Here is a 16,050-nt window from a genome sequence, read left to right as displayed (position 1 = left end):
TCTCCCACCATGCACAGATTGCTTCTAAATCATTTCATCATGTAATAGGCTAAGTCATAGTATATGTCATTAAGTACAAGGCTACTAGGGAGGAGGGAACTACATCTTTTCTTCCTGTTCAGATGAATTTTGCTCTTTTGAAGTTGGGTTTCAATTCTCTCAACTTAACATGAGCAACTTAATTCCCTCTAATTTCATGCTTCTATTTTCCTGTGTTCACAGACTAGTTTGTGGAGTTCTGAATGCTCTGTACTTTCTGAAACATAAGTAAAAATTCAATGTCTCTCTTAGGTCCTTTCTTTTATATTTTAAATAGAAGTTAGCTTTATTTAAATTGTATTTCTTCTATTAGTTTTAGAATAAAATGCTATATGGGTTTATATACAAAAATAAGCATATTTTTGGATGAAATATTCTTATGTATTACTACTATTATTTTATTATTATTTTACTGGCAGTGAATGGCTGTCTGGATTTGTGTTAAGATGTCTGGATTTAAATTATGCTCACTATTGCTTTTGCACTATTAGTGCAAATGTTAACACAGGAAAAAAAGCAGATAAATTCTTAGTATTATTATGAACCATGCTTTGAGAATTGTAGCTGCATAGCAATACTTAAAAACACAAATTCAACATTGTTAGACAATAGTTCAAATATACAGTTATCAGAGGAAAGTAGATATTAAAGAACCAAGTAGTATATCAAGGCTTTGGTTTCCTGGGACAGCACATTGACTATGGTAGAATATTCCCTGCCATCATGGGAGTTCATGGAAGGGAAAAGGAATTGGTGGAAACTTCCAGGTCTTTTTTTCTTTCTCTTCTTTCTTCTATAAGCATTAGCAGAATTATATGGTAAAGCAAGACAATGAAATATTTTGGTCACATCTAGATACCATACTCTCACGTATAGCTTAGACTCTTGGGAGAGAGCCTTATTTGAAGAATTGGACAGCCAATGAAGAGGTACAGAACCATCCATGTTCATTGATAACATAAATGGTCTTTTTTTTTTTTTTTAATTTATTTGATAGAGAGCACGAGGAGGGTTGGGGGTAAATAGATAGAGGGAGACAAGCAGATCCCCACTGCAGGAAGCTTGATATAGAGCTCATCCAGGACCCTGAGATCATGACCTTAGCTCAAGGCAGAGGCTTAACCAGCTGAGCCACCCAGGTGCCCCATCATAAAATGGTCTTAATAAACTCACTTGGGTCCCTGATGCTTTAGTTTTGAAATGCTAAAGTAAGTTACTTAGAGAACAGCTTCATCTCTGAGATATTTATAACTTTGAGATACTCTTGGAATACGATTTTGGAGTTATAAAATATTTAATTCCTGTCTTCCTTTTTTCTCAGATAAATATACGTCAACATCATATAATGGTTCAGCCTGGCGAAAAAGAATTCCTTTTTCAAAAACATATTCAAAAACTGAAAAGATATATACAGGTAAATATTTACTAGTAATTTTAATGTAGCATTCTAAAAAATGAATGACAAGCTTTTAAGTTGTAAGATCAGGAAACATATTTTAGAAAAATTTAGGAAATTTTCATGATATTTACAAATACAGTTATTTGGAGTTTAGCAGATATCTTGTATACTAGCAATTTAATTTTACTTTCTTTTATTGTGGTCTCCTTTGCCTATTTTTATGTTATCAGAAATCTTTTTGATATACTTCTCTCCTTAGATTAAAGCTTAACAGTTGCAGCAATTATATGTTAAAATTCATTTTTTTGTTGAACTACAAAGCAAATATATAAAACTATAATTGGACACAAAATATTAAAGCCTTGCTATATCCACCATGGACAAATACTGGCTGGTGTAGACCAACAGGGCACCTAAGATGAAGTTTCCAGGCCAAGAGGTTCTGAGTGACTATGGTGTCCCCCTTGTTGTGCTCTGTTCTCTGGGAGAATATGGGAATCCTGGGAACCTCCCCAGGGTAGAGGTTTGAAGCAGATCTGACATCAGGTGGTTCTTTTGCTAAAAACCTTAATGTCTTCTCCAAGTTTACCCTAGGGTTGGCACAGTAGGTTTGGAAAACTATACAGGATAAAATGGTTTCAATTACTCCACTAAAAGGAACCTTTCAAAAAAAAGTTCTAAATAGAGAGTTCCTACTTACATCTTTAGCCTAGAACTTCCAGAATCATCTGAAATCCATAAACTTTTATATAAGAGCTTCCCAGAATGAACCCAAGGATATCCAGATTAGAAACTGTCCACTTTCCAAAAACAAAAACAGCTGAGATCTTTAGTATTTCTCAAAACTCATACTTTGACTGTGAAGTCAGTTGCTTTTCTTTTCGTTTCCCATTTCTTTCCAAATCATATTGTACTCCTTAAGAGAACGCTGCTGCCATGCTATTTCACTGACTATATTTTCTCTTAGCTTTCTGTGGGTTTTCACATGTGATTGCACTTAATTTTGGGGGAAATGAAAATTGGTAGAAATCCTGGATAAAACTACAAATTCCTGAGCTGCATCTTTTCCTCCCATGCTTTCCTTGTGAGTGTGACATTATTTGGAGTTTTTAAGGATTCACCCCTCACCCCTGCTCCTCTCCCGGTGACTGCTTTTGTATCCCAACAGCCTCCTCCTCTCTCATCCCAGGGAGTTGAACATGAATTACAGAAGGATTTGGGGGAAGAAGGGGGTCACTTCAGGGCATGAAACATGTACCATCCATGTATGGCCCAGGAAAGGGAATGTGACAGGGGATGTGAGCTTATAAAAGCACTTCTTTGGTCCAATGTGTAGAGCGAGAGGAGGGCACGGAGAGGCAGCAAGTGACCAGCTACAGTGTGGGGTCACTTATTCCAGACAAGTCCCCTTCTGCTCTTCTATCACCTCTAGTTGTGCCAGGGCCCAGGGGAAGAAAGTCAGGGATGGATTTCCCTTTGAAGTTTATGATACTCTGAGCATAAGGAGGATCTGCATTGCATGTCCCAGATGCAGACAGGGGAAAGAAGCTTTGGAGAGAATTTATCAATGCCATGTGTTTGTGGGAGTGGGGGGAGCAAGTCATGTCTAACACGAGAGAGGGCTGGAGACAGCCTCTTGGGATTCCCAAGCCTGAGGTTTGCTTGGGAAGGCATCACATATCCTTGTGAGTTTCAAGTGAGAGTCAGTTCCTGGGAGAGGGCCGGCTGGTCTACCCAAAGTCTCTTAGCTGGGGCTGAAAGCACAGCACTAGAAAGATGGCCTTTGTGGTTGGGTCCTATCAGTGGGGAGAACTCAGTCAGAATCTCAAAAGACTGCTCTGCTGGGGAGCTGATTATAACCCAAATCATCCACTTGTCACTTGTGACTTAAAGTATTGTCTGACGGGAACCAGCAAGGATATCACCTGGGAGTTTGTTAGAAATGTGGAATCTCCATAGCAGACCTACTGAATTAAAATCTGCATATTAACAAGTTCTCCAGATGATCAAGATGCACATTAAAGTTTGAGAAACCTTAGGTTATATTATCTGGGCCACCATTCATCAGCACCAGACCCAAGCCATGTTAAAGACCCAACCCATGACTGTTGAGATAATATTCTTTTTCTAGCCATCACAAAGCAGCAACCATTCTCCCCTGTTCCAACCCCAGAAATCTACATAAGCAGAGGGAGATGGGAGAGGGAGGAAAAGAAATCCTGAGAAAGAATTTCAAATCTGAATGTGGTTGAAATATAAATGTGAAATAACTAAGAAATCACTGAATTGGACTAAGTTTATGTGCAAAGGACCAGATAAGCTGTCTACATCAGGCAGAATAGGGACTTAGGTTCAAGAAATTGAAAAGAATTACAAAGATCATTTTCTTATTTACCGTGAGCTTTTGACTGGGAAATCTGTAACCCCTAAACTCCTATCCTTTCCAATTGTTCTTGTCATCATCAGGCTAGAGAAAGATTAGCTTGTGTTTCCTCCCCCTACACTTCCTGCTAGGGCGCAGAGGAGCGATTTCATCATTTCCCATTTCCCAGTGGACAGATGGACTGCTGGAGAGAGGAGGCAGAAAGCACAAGCTGCCACTAGTCTTTTCCACTAAGGAATATCTCAGAGCGAAGGCCATAGAAGTGTAAATGGGCGAGAAGAGCCTTTTGGGAAAATGTCTGATGCTATGAGGATAATGCAGCAGGAGAGGAAAATGTGTGGGGACCAATGAAAGGAGCTGAAGGTGATTAGAGATCTCAGCCTTCCCTTGGGGCCACGTGTCCTTTCCGATAAGGATATAGCTGGTGTGACTGGAGGTGCCTGTCTGTAGGATGCAACGTTGATTCTGTTCATTCTGAGTACATTAAGGTACAGCCTTATATGGACTCTCCTTTCCATCCTTTGTCATCCCTCCATCCAAATTCAAAACACAATAAGCGTTGGAAAGAAATGGAATTAGTTTGAATAGCATTCTGAATTCGTTTGAATAGCACTTTGAAAATATATGAATTAAAACAATGTGGGTTTTGTTTTGCCTTTAGATGTACGGTAAGCAATTAGCCAAAGAAATTCAGAACATCGGTATCTTGAAGAATGCCCCAAAAGAAAATAATTTAAGTATTTTGTGTGCTTTATTATTAGAGCCAAGAAGAAATGGGAGCAAGTAAATCTGGAGGTTGAGAGAAGAGAAAAATGAGAAAAGAAAAAAGTGCCAGATATCATCTGATTTACAATCAAAAATGAAAATTCAAAGAATGAGATATTCAAGTACTCCATACTATATACTGGGTAGCCAAAGATGATAAAATGCAAATTCTGAAAATAAGATGCAGGAAGTACATTGTGCTCTTTCAAAACTGATAAAAATGCAAATTACAAACAGCTGCCTGTGTATTTATATAGGTCTGGAATTCATTCGATGCATTGCCGCAAACATTTAATAAAATTTAAAAGTTTGACAATTAAAATCATTCTCTAATTGTAAACTGAGTTAGACTGCACAGATTGAGAAGTGAAACTGTGTCTTTGATCTCTGTTTTGCAATATTCTTTACAGAAGAAACCTCACATTTTCTTTCTTAACCTAGATTTTTAAGCTAGATCCTTGGTGATAATAACAGATAAAGTGAACAAATTCAATGAAGTCTCAGGGTTATAGTTTGGTGATGAGAATGTTATAGGAATTCCAATAGAAATACACTTCAATGTGTTGTAAAAAGGAAAAAAAGATTGGTTTATTATGCAGAGGAGTGCTGAACAATGTCTTTTAATTGGCAACTACAAAACCTATCTGCTGAGACGTGTGAGATTCAAAACGGAAAAATAAACATTTTCTTACCAAGAACAGAAAAATTATATGTTTGTATTAAGGAAAAGGATTTGTAAAAGGAAAAAAGTGAGTTAATAATGTGATGTCTCAAAAGTACTAGATTTTAAGGCTTTAAGTAACTCTAGAAGTATTAATGCTTATAACTGAGAGATATCATTTGAAAACTTATTTCCATGTCTTTTGCACTTGTTTAGAATAATACATTTTTAATGAGTTCTAAAAAATTCATCTGCAGAGTGACTGAAACAAGAACTTAAAATTGAGAATTTATTCTTCAAACTCAAAGACCAGTATGACGGCAATATATGTGATTAACCTTTCAAATGCTGTTTTTGTAAGTCTGTAGCATTTATACTTCTGAGTTTACTAAAGCTCAGAATTTCACTAAGACTGTGGGACACCTTGTCTATGTTTACATGCATCTTGTGGTTATTAGTCACCTCTTGGTCGATATTATGGGGGGGGGTTCACCAGAGTGTAAGTTTAGAAATATTTTATTTTTAAAACATTTTATAGATTTGATTCCAGCTTGTGGAGTAGTAAGTCCTAGTTTCCAGCTTCTAATGGTGCTCTGTCTACCCACTTTGAGGAACATGGGGATAGAGTCCTTTTGTTTTCACAAATAGAGTGGTCAGCAATGGAAACCGTGCCAGCAAAATATCTTGGTGAGATAGATCTGAGCAGGATGGGAGAAAAGAGCTGAGTTGAAAAGCTCTCTCGAGGGAGGCTGATAGGAAACATCCATAATTCCACTTAACACAGACCTCTGTCCTTCCGAAAGTTCATCTAGGGGTGAAGAAGGAATGGTTCTAAGAAGGCAAATCAAGGTATCTTTCTCAAAGTACAGATTCTCAGTGTGTATCTTTATTACTCAATGAGGAATGAGAAGAATCTGAAAGATTTGAATGTCATTCTTCTGAATGTGTACACGTATCATCCCTGATCAAATGAACATTTTTATTATGATAAACTTTTGTCTAAGAGGACCAAGTGGATGGTAGCATTGACCAACTCGGTTTTCATATTTGTGAGGTAGGGAAAAGGCATGGTTTAAATGTGGTAAAATAGTAACCCAGACAGAAGAAGATAACAAATAAGAAAGGATAGAGGATGACAAAGATAAAGACAACCAAAAATGTGGTAAGCCAGCCAGAAGTTATGCCTGCTGACTCCTGAACATAAAAGTAAGGCATTTAAGCCTAAGTTTATGAGGCCAGCTTTTGGAGCTGATGGAAAAAGCAACTGCCTTTTCCATCACTTCCAAAAGCTTTCAATGAATTTGATGGGTGTACTATGATTCCACTCTTTTCAAAATGCAGGAGTAGTAAAAATGTTAAAAAAAACAGCATGTATTCAATGTTTAGTATATTAGTTTGCTAGGGTTGTCATAAAATACCACAAACTGGATGGCTCAAACAACAGAAATTTATTGTCTCATAGTTCTGGGGGCTGTAAGTCTGAAATCAAGATGTTGGCAGCACTGGTTCCTTCTGAGGACTGTGAAGGAGACTGTTCTTGGCCTATCTCTTTGGCTTTGTAGATTTGACTTCTTGTGTTTCTTCTCTTCACTTTCCCTATGTGTGTGTGTATTCAAACTTCCTCTTTTACAAAGACATCAATCAGATTAGTAACCACCCTAATGACCTCATGTTAACTTGATTACCGCTATAAGGATCCACTTTCCATATATGGTCAACTTCTGAGGTAATGGGGGTAAGCACTGCAGTGTATGAATTGGCAGGGTGGGTGGAGGCTGTAAAGATGTCTCCTGGACCTTCCCAGGGTAGACAGGTCTTAAATAACAAATCCACTCTAACATTTTCATCTCCCTAAGCTTTTGAATTACTTTCTTGACAGGAAACCAAGGCAAGTTTGGTATTTCTAGCTCACTCACTCTGGGCCACCTTTTAGTCCATATTTAAGCCATCCATCCAATCAACCAACCAGCCAACCAGCCAACCAACCAAACTGTTGGAGCCCTTTATAATTCCCTGAGCTGTGACATTAAAAGTAGAACCTCTGCTTAGTGGACCCATAACAAATTCACAGTGATCTAACTTTATGTTTTTTTCACTATTATTCCACATCTTTAATATTCACTCCCACACACAGTCCCAGGGTTTTTGTTTGTATAAATTAGCAAACTCAAGTACCTCTTTTGGAAAGCAATGTACTTCCTCCTGGAAGTATGCTTCATACTATCCCTTTAGTAGCCTGCTGGGTTAGTACCAAAAGCAGTGGTAGGGGTCAGTCCTGAGGGAAATCAGCATTGTCTTGCATGGCAACTGCCTCGGTTAATCTGATGAGGGTGGTAGGGCTACTGGGAGTGGAGAGACTAATTCTACTGGCAAAGACTCATCGGAACGTAGAGGCTCAAATGGTCCCAGCTTCATGAGGGTCTTCTCACATCTCTCCATTCCAGCTTTCAGGATGATGCTTCTCCCTAGACAATGTCCTCACTTCAACAGTAAATAACCTGGGAGCCTGAGATTTCAATTTGTGTTGGAATTCAGTGGCTCACAGGATGATACTATATGTTTTTCAGATATCTCAGCCCTGTGCCTAGGAGAGAGAAAGGTCTTTGTTCAGGGCAGCTTTCAGATCATTTATGTGATATGTGAGCTACGAATTCAAGATCCTTGCCTCTCAAGTGTTTGTGAGTATACAGTGATGATATTTTGTGTATTTCTTGTGCCATATCACACCATGAATGATCAGTGCTCTCTTTACTACTAAAAATAGAGTCATTAGAATCTCTAAATTTAATCAGATTAGAGAGCAAATTCCAGAAATCCCAGAGCCAATTTGGAAAACTCATCTTTAAGATTCTGTTCCTATAGAGTCTCTCTTAGTACCAAAATCCATACTGGGATTCTGTATTGAATATATAATATAATATATTTTGTATAAATGCATATATTTTTATATAGAGATTTATTTTAAAGAGTTGACTTACACAATTGTTGAGGCTTGGCAAGTCTCAAATCTGATGGAGGAGGCTAGCAAGCTGGAAATTCAGTGGAGTCTGAAGGCAGTCTGATGGAGAATTCCTTTTCACTTGAGAAGGTCCACCTTTTATGCTATTTAGGATGAGACCCAACCATATTATGGAGAGCAATCTGTTTTACTTAAAATCTGCCAATTTAAGTGTAAATCCCAACAAAAATTTTCCTTACAGAAACATTTAGAATACTGTATGACTAAATATCAGGGCAATGTGGCCTAGCCAAAGTAAATAATTAATTAATCTCCCTGCATAGCCTCAGATAGTCTCCCTACTTTAAGGTCAGGTGAGTAGCAACCTTAATTCCCCTTTGCCATATACTCTAATGTAGTCACAGACTCCAGGGATCAGGGGTTGGGCTTCTTGGGGAACCACTTTTCTGCCTATCACAACTACCTTTCCTTATGCACCTTGTGTAGAGTTGTTCGTACATAGCAGGCACTATACTACACGAAATAACTCACTGAAACATCAGTATCCCAACCCACAAAAAACAGAGTTAGGAGTTATTAACTGCCCCCATTAATGAGAAACGTAGGCACTGAGTAGTCATATAATTTGTAAGTGACAAAGGCAGGATGGTACCACCTGTGTCTGTGACTCTAGATTATTCTCTTCACTCTACTAGACTCGTTAAATATCTGATTATACTTTTTTCCTCAGGGCCCAACTTACTCTAAAGCCACACTGGACCACTCTGGACCAATAATAACTTCAGAGCCATGACAGTAAAACTCATAGTCAAGGTTTCTTTCCCATTTCTGTCTTTTTGCCCTCCCTTGAGAGTGGTGTAGCTATGTCATATGTTGTATCATATCCATGTCTTTTCCTCATAAAATAAGGAAAAAATGAATATTGAAATATGTATATTTTATTACAGTTGAGTTTTCTGATAACCAAGGCAAGAAAGAAAACATAGTTACATCAGAAAATTATACTAGTGTTCCCAGGACAATTTTTTTAAATAGCACTACATTCTAAAAATAATTTATTTTACGTAAACATAACTGTAATTGTGTTAGTCCACTTGGGCTGCTATGACAAAATACCATAGACTAGGAGGTATTAAATAACAAACATTTATTTGTCATAATTCTGGAAGCTGAGAAGTCCAAGATCAAGGCACTGCAGATTTGGTGTCTGGTAAGCGTCTGCTTTCTGATTCACAGATGACTTCTTGCTATGTCCTCACATGATGGAAAGGGAAGAGGGAACTCTCTGAGGTCCCTCTTTTAGGGACACTAATCCCATTTATGAAGGCTCCACCCTCACAACCTACTCCCCAGAGACACCGCATGGTGGGGGGGCTTTAGGATCTCAACATATGAATGTGGGGGAAACACATACTCAGTCTATAGCAGCAGTTCACTGAACACTTGTTGAAAGAACACCCACTGACATCAAGCCATCTGCTAGAGGCTATGGACACAAAGATAAACGAAGTCTTTCCCTCTACATGTTTCTCATGTAATGCAAATAGTGATTAAAGCACTTATATAATATGAGGTGTGCCACAGAAGAGGTATAGGATAGGTGCCTTGGGAATATAGAAAAGGCATGCTTCACAGATAATTCAAATGCAAATCTAGCTCGGAATTGACTGGTCACAAGTTCTCTCAAATATTTCCTTGCTGCTAGTGTTCCTTTTTATGAGCAGGAGTGCCAATTTATAGCACTGATGTGGTACTGACCTATACCTCATACTGGCATCACTGCAGGATAAAGGATGAACTTTCAGGAGCAATTACTTTCTGCTTTAGGTTGGAGAGAAACTCTTTGTGCTCTCCAGAGAGGTGTCACTGAGAATACCAGTTCTGCAGTGAACTTTACTTGGACACAAAACTATATCCCATTATGCAATTATACTATATTATGCAGAGTGATTAGCTTATTTCTTCTATTAGGTGATGAATGTTCAAGGAAAAAACAGTGTCTTTCTTTCTTTATATCCCTTCCATTGGCATATAATAGTGAATGAATAGTCACTATTAAATATTAATATTTAATAGTCACTTAATAATGCCTATCTCTGAGATTCCTTTTCCTTACCTCAACCATTACAGACCTTAACAAAGAAGTGAGGACCTTTGCTTAGGTCCTTATGTTTTGGAAAGACTTACACTAGGCAAGGACTCCACAGGGCCATGGAGACATGCTTTTCCTTCTAGAGAAGGTTCTGGTATCACAGATGCCAGATTTCACTGTTCAAATCATCTTGAGCCCATTTCTTGGGCTATATGGATCTCTTCCCTAAGACAGAACTCCAAAGGATCCTTGCTATCAAAGGGTTAGAGAAGAGGAAGCTATTTTCAGGGTGTTGATGGAAGTGGAGAGTGTGAGTTGTCCTGTCCATACATGTGCACAGGGTCTTTTGAGCATTAGGACATATCAGGGAATGGAAAGAAAAGAGGGATGCATCCCCCAGGATAGGGAGGCTCTTCCTGTTTCTAGCTTCTAGTGCGGAACTCTGAATTGGCCCAGAATTCTAAACACAAACCTGGTCTTCTAGTTATTATGTGGAGTTAATTGTTAGCTTGATTTATAACTTGCAAATACTTAAATATATGACATGTGGATCTTCTTGCTCTAGGCTCTGCAAATATTAGGAATAGACTTAGCCCACTTAGCACACACAAGAGCAACAGTAACAAGTGGGATCTTAACACTAATTGTTTCTTTTTTTATGCAAACAGTGGACAGAACGAAAAAAAAAATCATACAAGCTGTGACAGAAATCTGGCCTTTTGCCAGAGATTTGTCATTGCAGTGAAGAAGCTGGGTTAGCAGAAGGATCAGTGTTAATCACATTTTTAGATATATTGCAGATGGAGAGTGTACTGGACAAATACGGGATCCCTAAATAATTTCTAATTCCTTCATTCTACACTGCCTAGGTAATTCAGGGGCTTACTGTGGTGCAGAACTATTGTGGATATTAAGGAAGCCTTGGGCAAAACCAGAAGCTCTGTGCCCTATTCTGTGAAGAGTAATGCATACAACTGTTCTTTGCTATTAACCAAATAACAACTTGGGAAAGTTAATCAATCTTTTTTAGTTTATCTTCTAACTTTTAATATTAAGAATCCGAAGCAAAGTAAGCCTAAGATCTAGAATAGTGTTATAAAGGCAGCACTAGCATCTCTTAAGTGGTCATATTTTCTCAAGTATTTTCATGCTATATTGTTCCAGTATTTCATTATTAATTGTTGTAAAAATAAGGTGATAGATAGAATTTAGTATAGTGCCTAAAAGCAGTGACTACCCAGTAAATTGTAGCTTCTATGAAAACCTAATTTATTGTAAAGAATGAAAATACACATCTTCAGTTTCTAGCAGTATGGTAAAATGTTCATTCAGAGAATAGCCTTTCTGTAAGAACACACCTAAATATGCCACATTTGGAAACAACACAATGTAAAACAAAAACATCCCTTTCAATGTATGTCTGAGCAAGAAGGAAATAAAAAGATTTTCTCAGAAGCCAGAATGACAAAGGGGGAATCCAGAAGAATAAAGAAGCGTAAAAGCTGGCATCTGCCTTGGGGTATCTGCAGATTCCTCGTGCCATAGAATTTGGCTTCAGGGGTCCACAAACTGGACAATAAGAAACAATGTCTAAGGCATGAACAGAGCTGGGAACAGGATGAAAAATGTCACAAAAAGCCAGGACACATTGAAGATGATATGCTCAGAGAGGAAACTAGAAAAAGAACACTTAGCTTATGTAGACAGAGACAACGGGAATAGATACCTCTTCTGTTAAAATTTTATTTTATTTTTTATTTATTTATTTTTATTTGTCATAGAGAGAGAAGCGAGAGCAAGCACAGGCAGATAGAGTGACAGGCAGAGGCAGAGGGAGAAGCAGGCTCCCTGCCAAGCAAGGAGCCCGATGTGGGACTCGATCCCAGGACGCTGGGATCATGACCTGAGCCGAAGGCAGCTGCTTAACCAACTGAGCCACCCAGGCGTCCCTGTTAAAATTTTAAAAGACCTAACTTTTTTTCAGGTGAATTGGGGGTTTGAATTCACATTATCAAACTGTTCTAACAAACTTCCAGTGAAAAATGTAGTATAACGTGTTCTCAAATTGGTAGTACCCCAGGCACGTGGATGAAGTAAAAGTAAATCATTTCTGGTATCTGGTCTTTAAATTCAGATATTAAGAAATTGCCAAAGATAAAATTCCAAATGATGCAAATTTGTGATTAAAAAAATTAAACAGATGCAAACAACCATTAGTCAACAGTAACAACGATATATGGAATAAGACTTGCAAAAATATTGGAAGTGTTTTTAATAATTAAAAAATATAATGCATTGAAAATATAAAGAATTGACCAAAATCTATCAGTACTGGCCAAAAATATTTGAAAGGGAACCATATAGAAAACTTAAAAGTGAAAATAAGATAGTTAAAAGTGGAAAAATAAAAGATAGGGTAAAGAAAGGTAAGAAATTGCTGAAGAAAGTATAAACTGAATACGTTATGAATAAGTATGGATAAGTTATTCACAATATATCACAGAGAGACTAAAAAAATGAAAAATATAAAAGAGAGATAAAAAGAATTGGAATTCCAGAGGTGGCAAAAGAGAAAATGAGAGAAAGATAAGAGAATGGTTGGAAGTATTTCAGAATTGTTGAAAAACACCACCATCAGATTCAGGAAGCCCACTGGATCAAAAAAGAATGAACAAAGAGAAACTCATAGCTGTATCTTCTACCTTGGACTGGTGTATGTAAAAAACAACATCTTAAAGCAAATAGAGGGGCGCCTGGGTGGCTCAGTGGGTTAAAGCCTCTGCCTTCGGCTCAGGTCATGATCTCAGAGTCCTAGGATCGAGCCCCACATCGGGCTCTCTGCACAGCGGGGAGCCTGCTTCCTCCTCTCTCTCTCTGCCTGCCTCTCTATCTACTTGTGATCTCTCTGTCAAATAAATAAATAAAATCTTAAAAAAAAAGCAAATAGAAAAAAAAAGACAATTTATGAACAAAAGAAGAAATATTATATTCATATTGGAATTCTACATAGCAGCAGATTCAGACAACAATGAAATAATCACGGGAAGAAAATATTTATCACTCTAGACAAGAATGCCCAGTCACTTTTCAGGAATGTGAGATAAATAAAAATCTTTGAAACAAATCAAAACAAATATTTGCCAAGTTACTAAATTTACTTCCAAAGGAAATTATTCATGAAGAAGGAAAATGATTTTTAAAAATAATCTGATGGGCGAAAAGAACGTTCAGCAAAGAACATGAATGTATGGCTTAATCTAAGGAAACAATGTATAAACCGATGACAATGTTTTCTAATTTGTAAGTTCAAAAAAATTGTGATAAAACTAAAATCTTATACAACAATTATACATAGGTTATAAGAATGGGTAGCCAGAGTTAAGGAAAATTGTTTCTAGTTTTGTTAAACATGTAAGATTATGTACAACACGCTGTGTACATTCAAGGGACATCATTCAAATCATAATCCAAGTGCAAGTCCACTACCTGTATAGATGCACTCAGCATAAAGGAATAAGATGTGGTATAATCTTAGACATTACTTAATTATGCATGTTAAAGTTTCTAGGATAACTGCAAGGAAAGAGAAAATATATTCTTGCCAAAGTGGTAAAGGGAATAAAATGGAATAGGGAGAATTTTTAAAAGTAAAACAGAGAGAGAAAGAGAGAGAAAAGTGCTACAAAAACAAAAAAATAAAGCACCAAAAATAAATTTCAAAGACATCCTCTTAAAATTTCAGAGTACAGGGGGAAGATGATAGAGTTAGTGGATTCTAAGCTGACCTTATCCACGGATAGAAGTAGCAATGCCCACATCAGTGTAACCCAGAAAATGACCCAAAGACTGGCAGGACAGACTCTCCACAACTAAATGTAGAGAAGAGGCCACACTGGAAGGGTAGGAGTGGTGAAAATGCAGTCTGAAGCGAAATGGACCTGCGGTACTATCCAAGGGAGGGAGTGAGGCCACAGGCATGAAGCAGGGAAAGAAACAGAGAGCACACCAGGAACCCCAGGCATGGGGAACTCTCAGGGGTAAGACAAATCCCCATAAAAGTTGGTATTGAAAACCAAGGGGCATGATTTTGAGAGTTCTTATAATCAGTGGGGATTAACACCTTGACCTTTAAAACTCAGCAGGCTCAGTTCTGGGATAGCCAGGAGGATGAGAGGCAACCATCAGGGGTAACACAATGAACAGTCCAATGGAGATACAGAACAGAGGTTGCAGTTTGAAGAATAGCTAGGGTGTAAGAGAAGAAGAATATACAATAAATGTCAAAGGGGACTCTTGGAGTGGAAAGGAAAGAACGTAAGTAGGAGAAAGAAAAAGTAGGAAGCACAAAAGCTATAAAAATAAGTATATCTATAAAAATCACTCAAGGAATTCACAAAATATAAGGATGTAAAATATGACATCATATACCTAAAGTATGGGGTCAGGATGGGGTGAATTAAAGAATGGGTTCAAACTTAAGTGACCATCAGCTTAATATAGAATGCTATATGCATAAGACATTATGTACAAATCTAATGATAACCACAAGTCAAAAACCAGTAATAGGTATGTAAACAATAAAAAGAAAGGAATCAAAGTGTATCACTAAAGAAAGCCAGAAGACCATGAGAGAAAAAATAGATAGCTACATTAACTATACTAACTATAACTAACTACACTAATTATATATTAATTATATACTAACTATAATTAACCACACTAACTATAAAATAAGTAACAAAACAGTAACAAGTACATCCCTATCAAGAATTACTTTGAATGTAAGTGGACTAAAACCTCCAATCAAAAAACACAGGGTGATGGAATGGATGAAATAGCAAAACCCATCTATATGCTGCCTACAAGGAACTCATTTCAGACCTAAAAACACATGCAGATTTAAAGTAAAGGGATGGAGAAGCAATTACCATGTAAATGGAAGTGAAAAGAAAGCCAGGGTAGCAATACTTACATCAGACAAAATAGACTATAAAACAAAGACTGCTACAAGAGGCAAAGAAGGACACCAAATAATAATAAAGGGGACAATCAAATATATATCTATATATATCTATATATATATATATATATATATAATAATTGTAAATATTTATGCACTCAACACTGGAGTGTCCAAATACACAAAGCAGCTATTATGACAATAAATGAAGTAGTTGATGGTAATATAAAAATAGTAAAGGACTTTAACACCCTACTTATATCAATGGATAAAGTGTCCAAACAGAAAATTAACAAGGAAGCAGTGGGTTTGAATGACACATTGGACCAGATGGATCTAACAGATACATTCAGAACATTCCATCCTAAACCAGCAGAATCCACATTCTTTTCAAGTGCACATGGAACATTCTCCAAATAGATCACATATTAGGCCACAAAACTAGTCTCAAAAATTAAGAAAGGTTGAAGTCATACCATGCATGACTTTTCTAATTACAATGTTATTAAACTAGAAACTACAACAAAAAAATCTGGAAAGAACACAAATATACGGAAGTCAAATAACATCTTCCTAAACAATAAATGAGGGGCACCTGGGTGGCTCAGTCAGTTATATGTCTAACTCTTGATTTTGGCTCAGGTCATGATCTCAGGGTTGTGAGATTAAGCCTGGTGTTGGGCTTAAGATTCTGTCCCTCTCTCTCTGCCCCTCCTGACTCCTGCTCATATGTGGTGGGCTCTCTCTCTCTCTCTCAATAAAAAATAAAATAAAATAAAATAAGATAAAATA

General features: G+C 37.3%; 1 protein-coding gene across 4 annotated transcripts in view; it reads left to right on the top strand.

Annotated features, from left to right (window-relative positions):
- Window positions 1-4,820, top strand: part of CUNH12orf50 (chromosome unknown C12orf50 homolog) — a 34,438-nt gene extending 29,618 nt beyond the window's left edge. For all 4 annotated transcript variants that reach the window (XM_004748582.1, XM_013054071.1, XM_045082991.1 and 1 more), the window contains 2 exons: window positions 1,361-1,453; window positions 4,583-4,820. In XM_004748582.1, the coding sequence (XP_004748639.1) occupies window positions 1,361-1,453; window positions 4,583-4,608 (119 nt within the window). In that variant the 3' untranslated portion in view covers window positions 4,609-4,820. The remainder of the gene's footprint in view (window positions 1-1,360; window positions 1,454-4,582) is intronic.
- Window positions 4,821-16,050: the final 11,230 nt, after the last annotated feature.

This window comes from Mustela putorius, unplaced genomic scaffold (genome assembly GCF_011764305.1).
Source record: "Mustela putorius furo isolate JIRA1106 unplaced genomic scaffold, ASM1176430v1.1 tig00000640_pilon_pilon_pilon, whole genome shotgun sequence".
NCBI classification, from domain to species: domain Eukaryota; kingdom Metazoa; phylum Chordata; class Mammalia; order Carnivora; family Mustelidae; genus Mustela; species Mustela putorius.
This window is presented reverse-complemented; position numbering and strand designations above follow the sequence as displayed.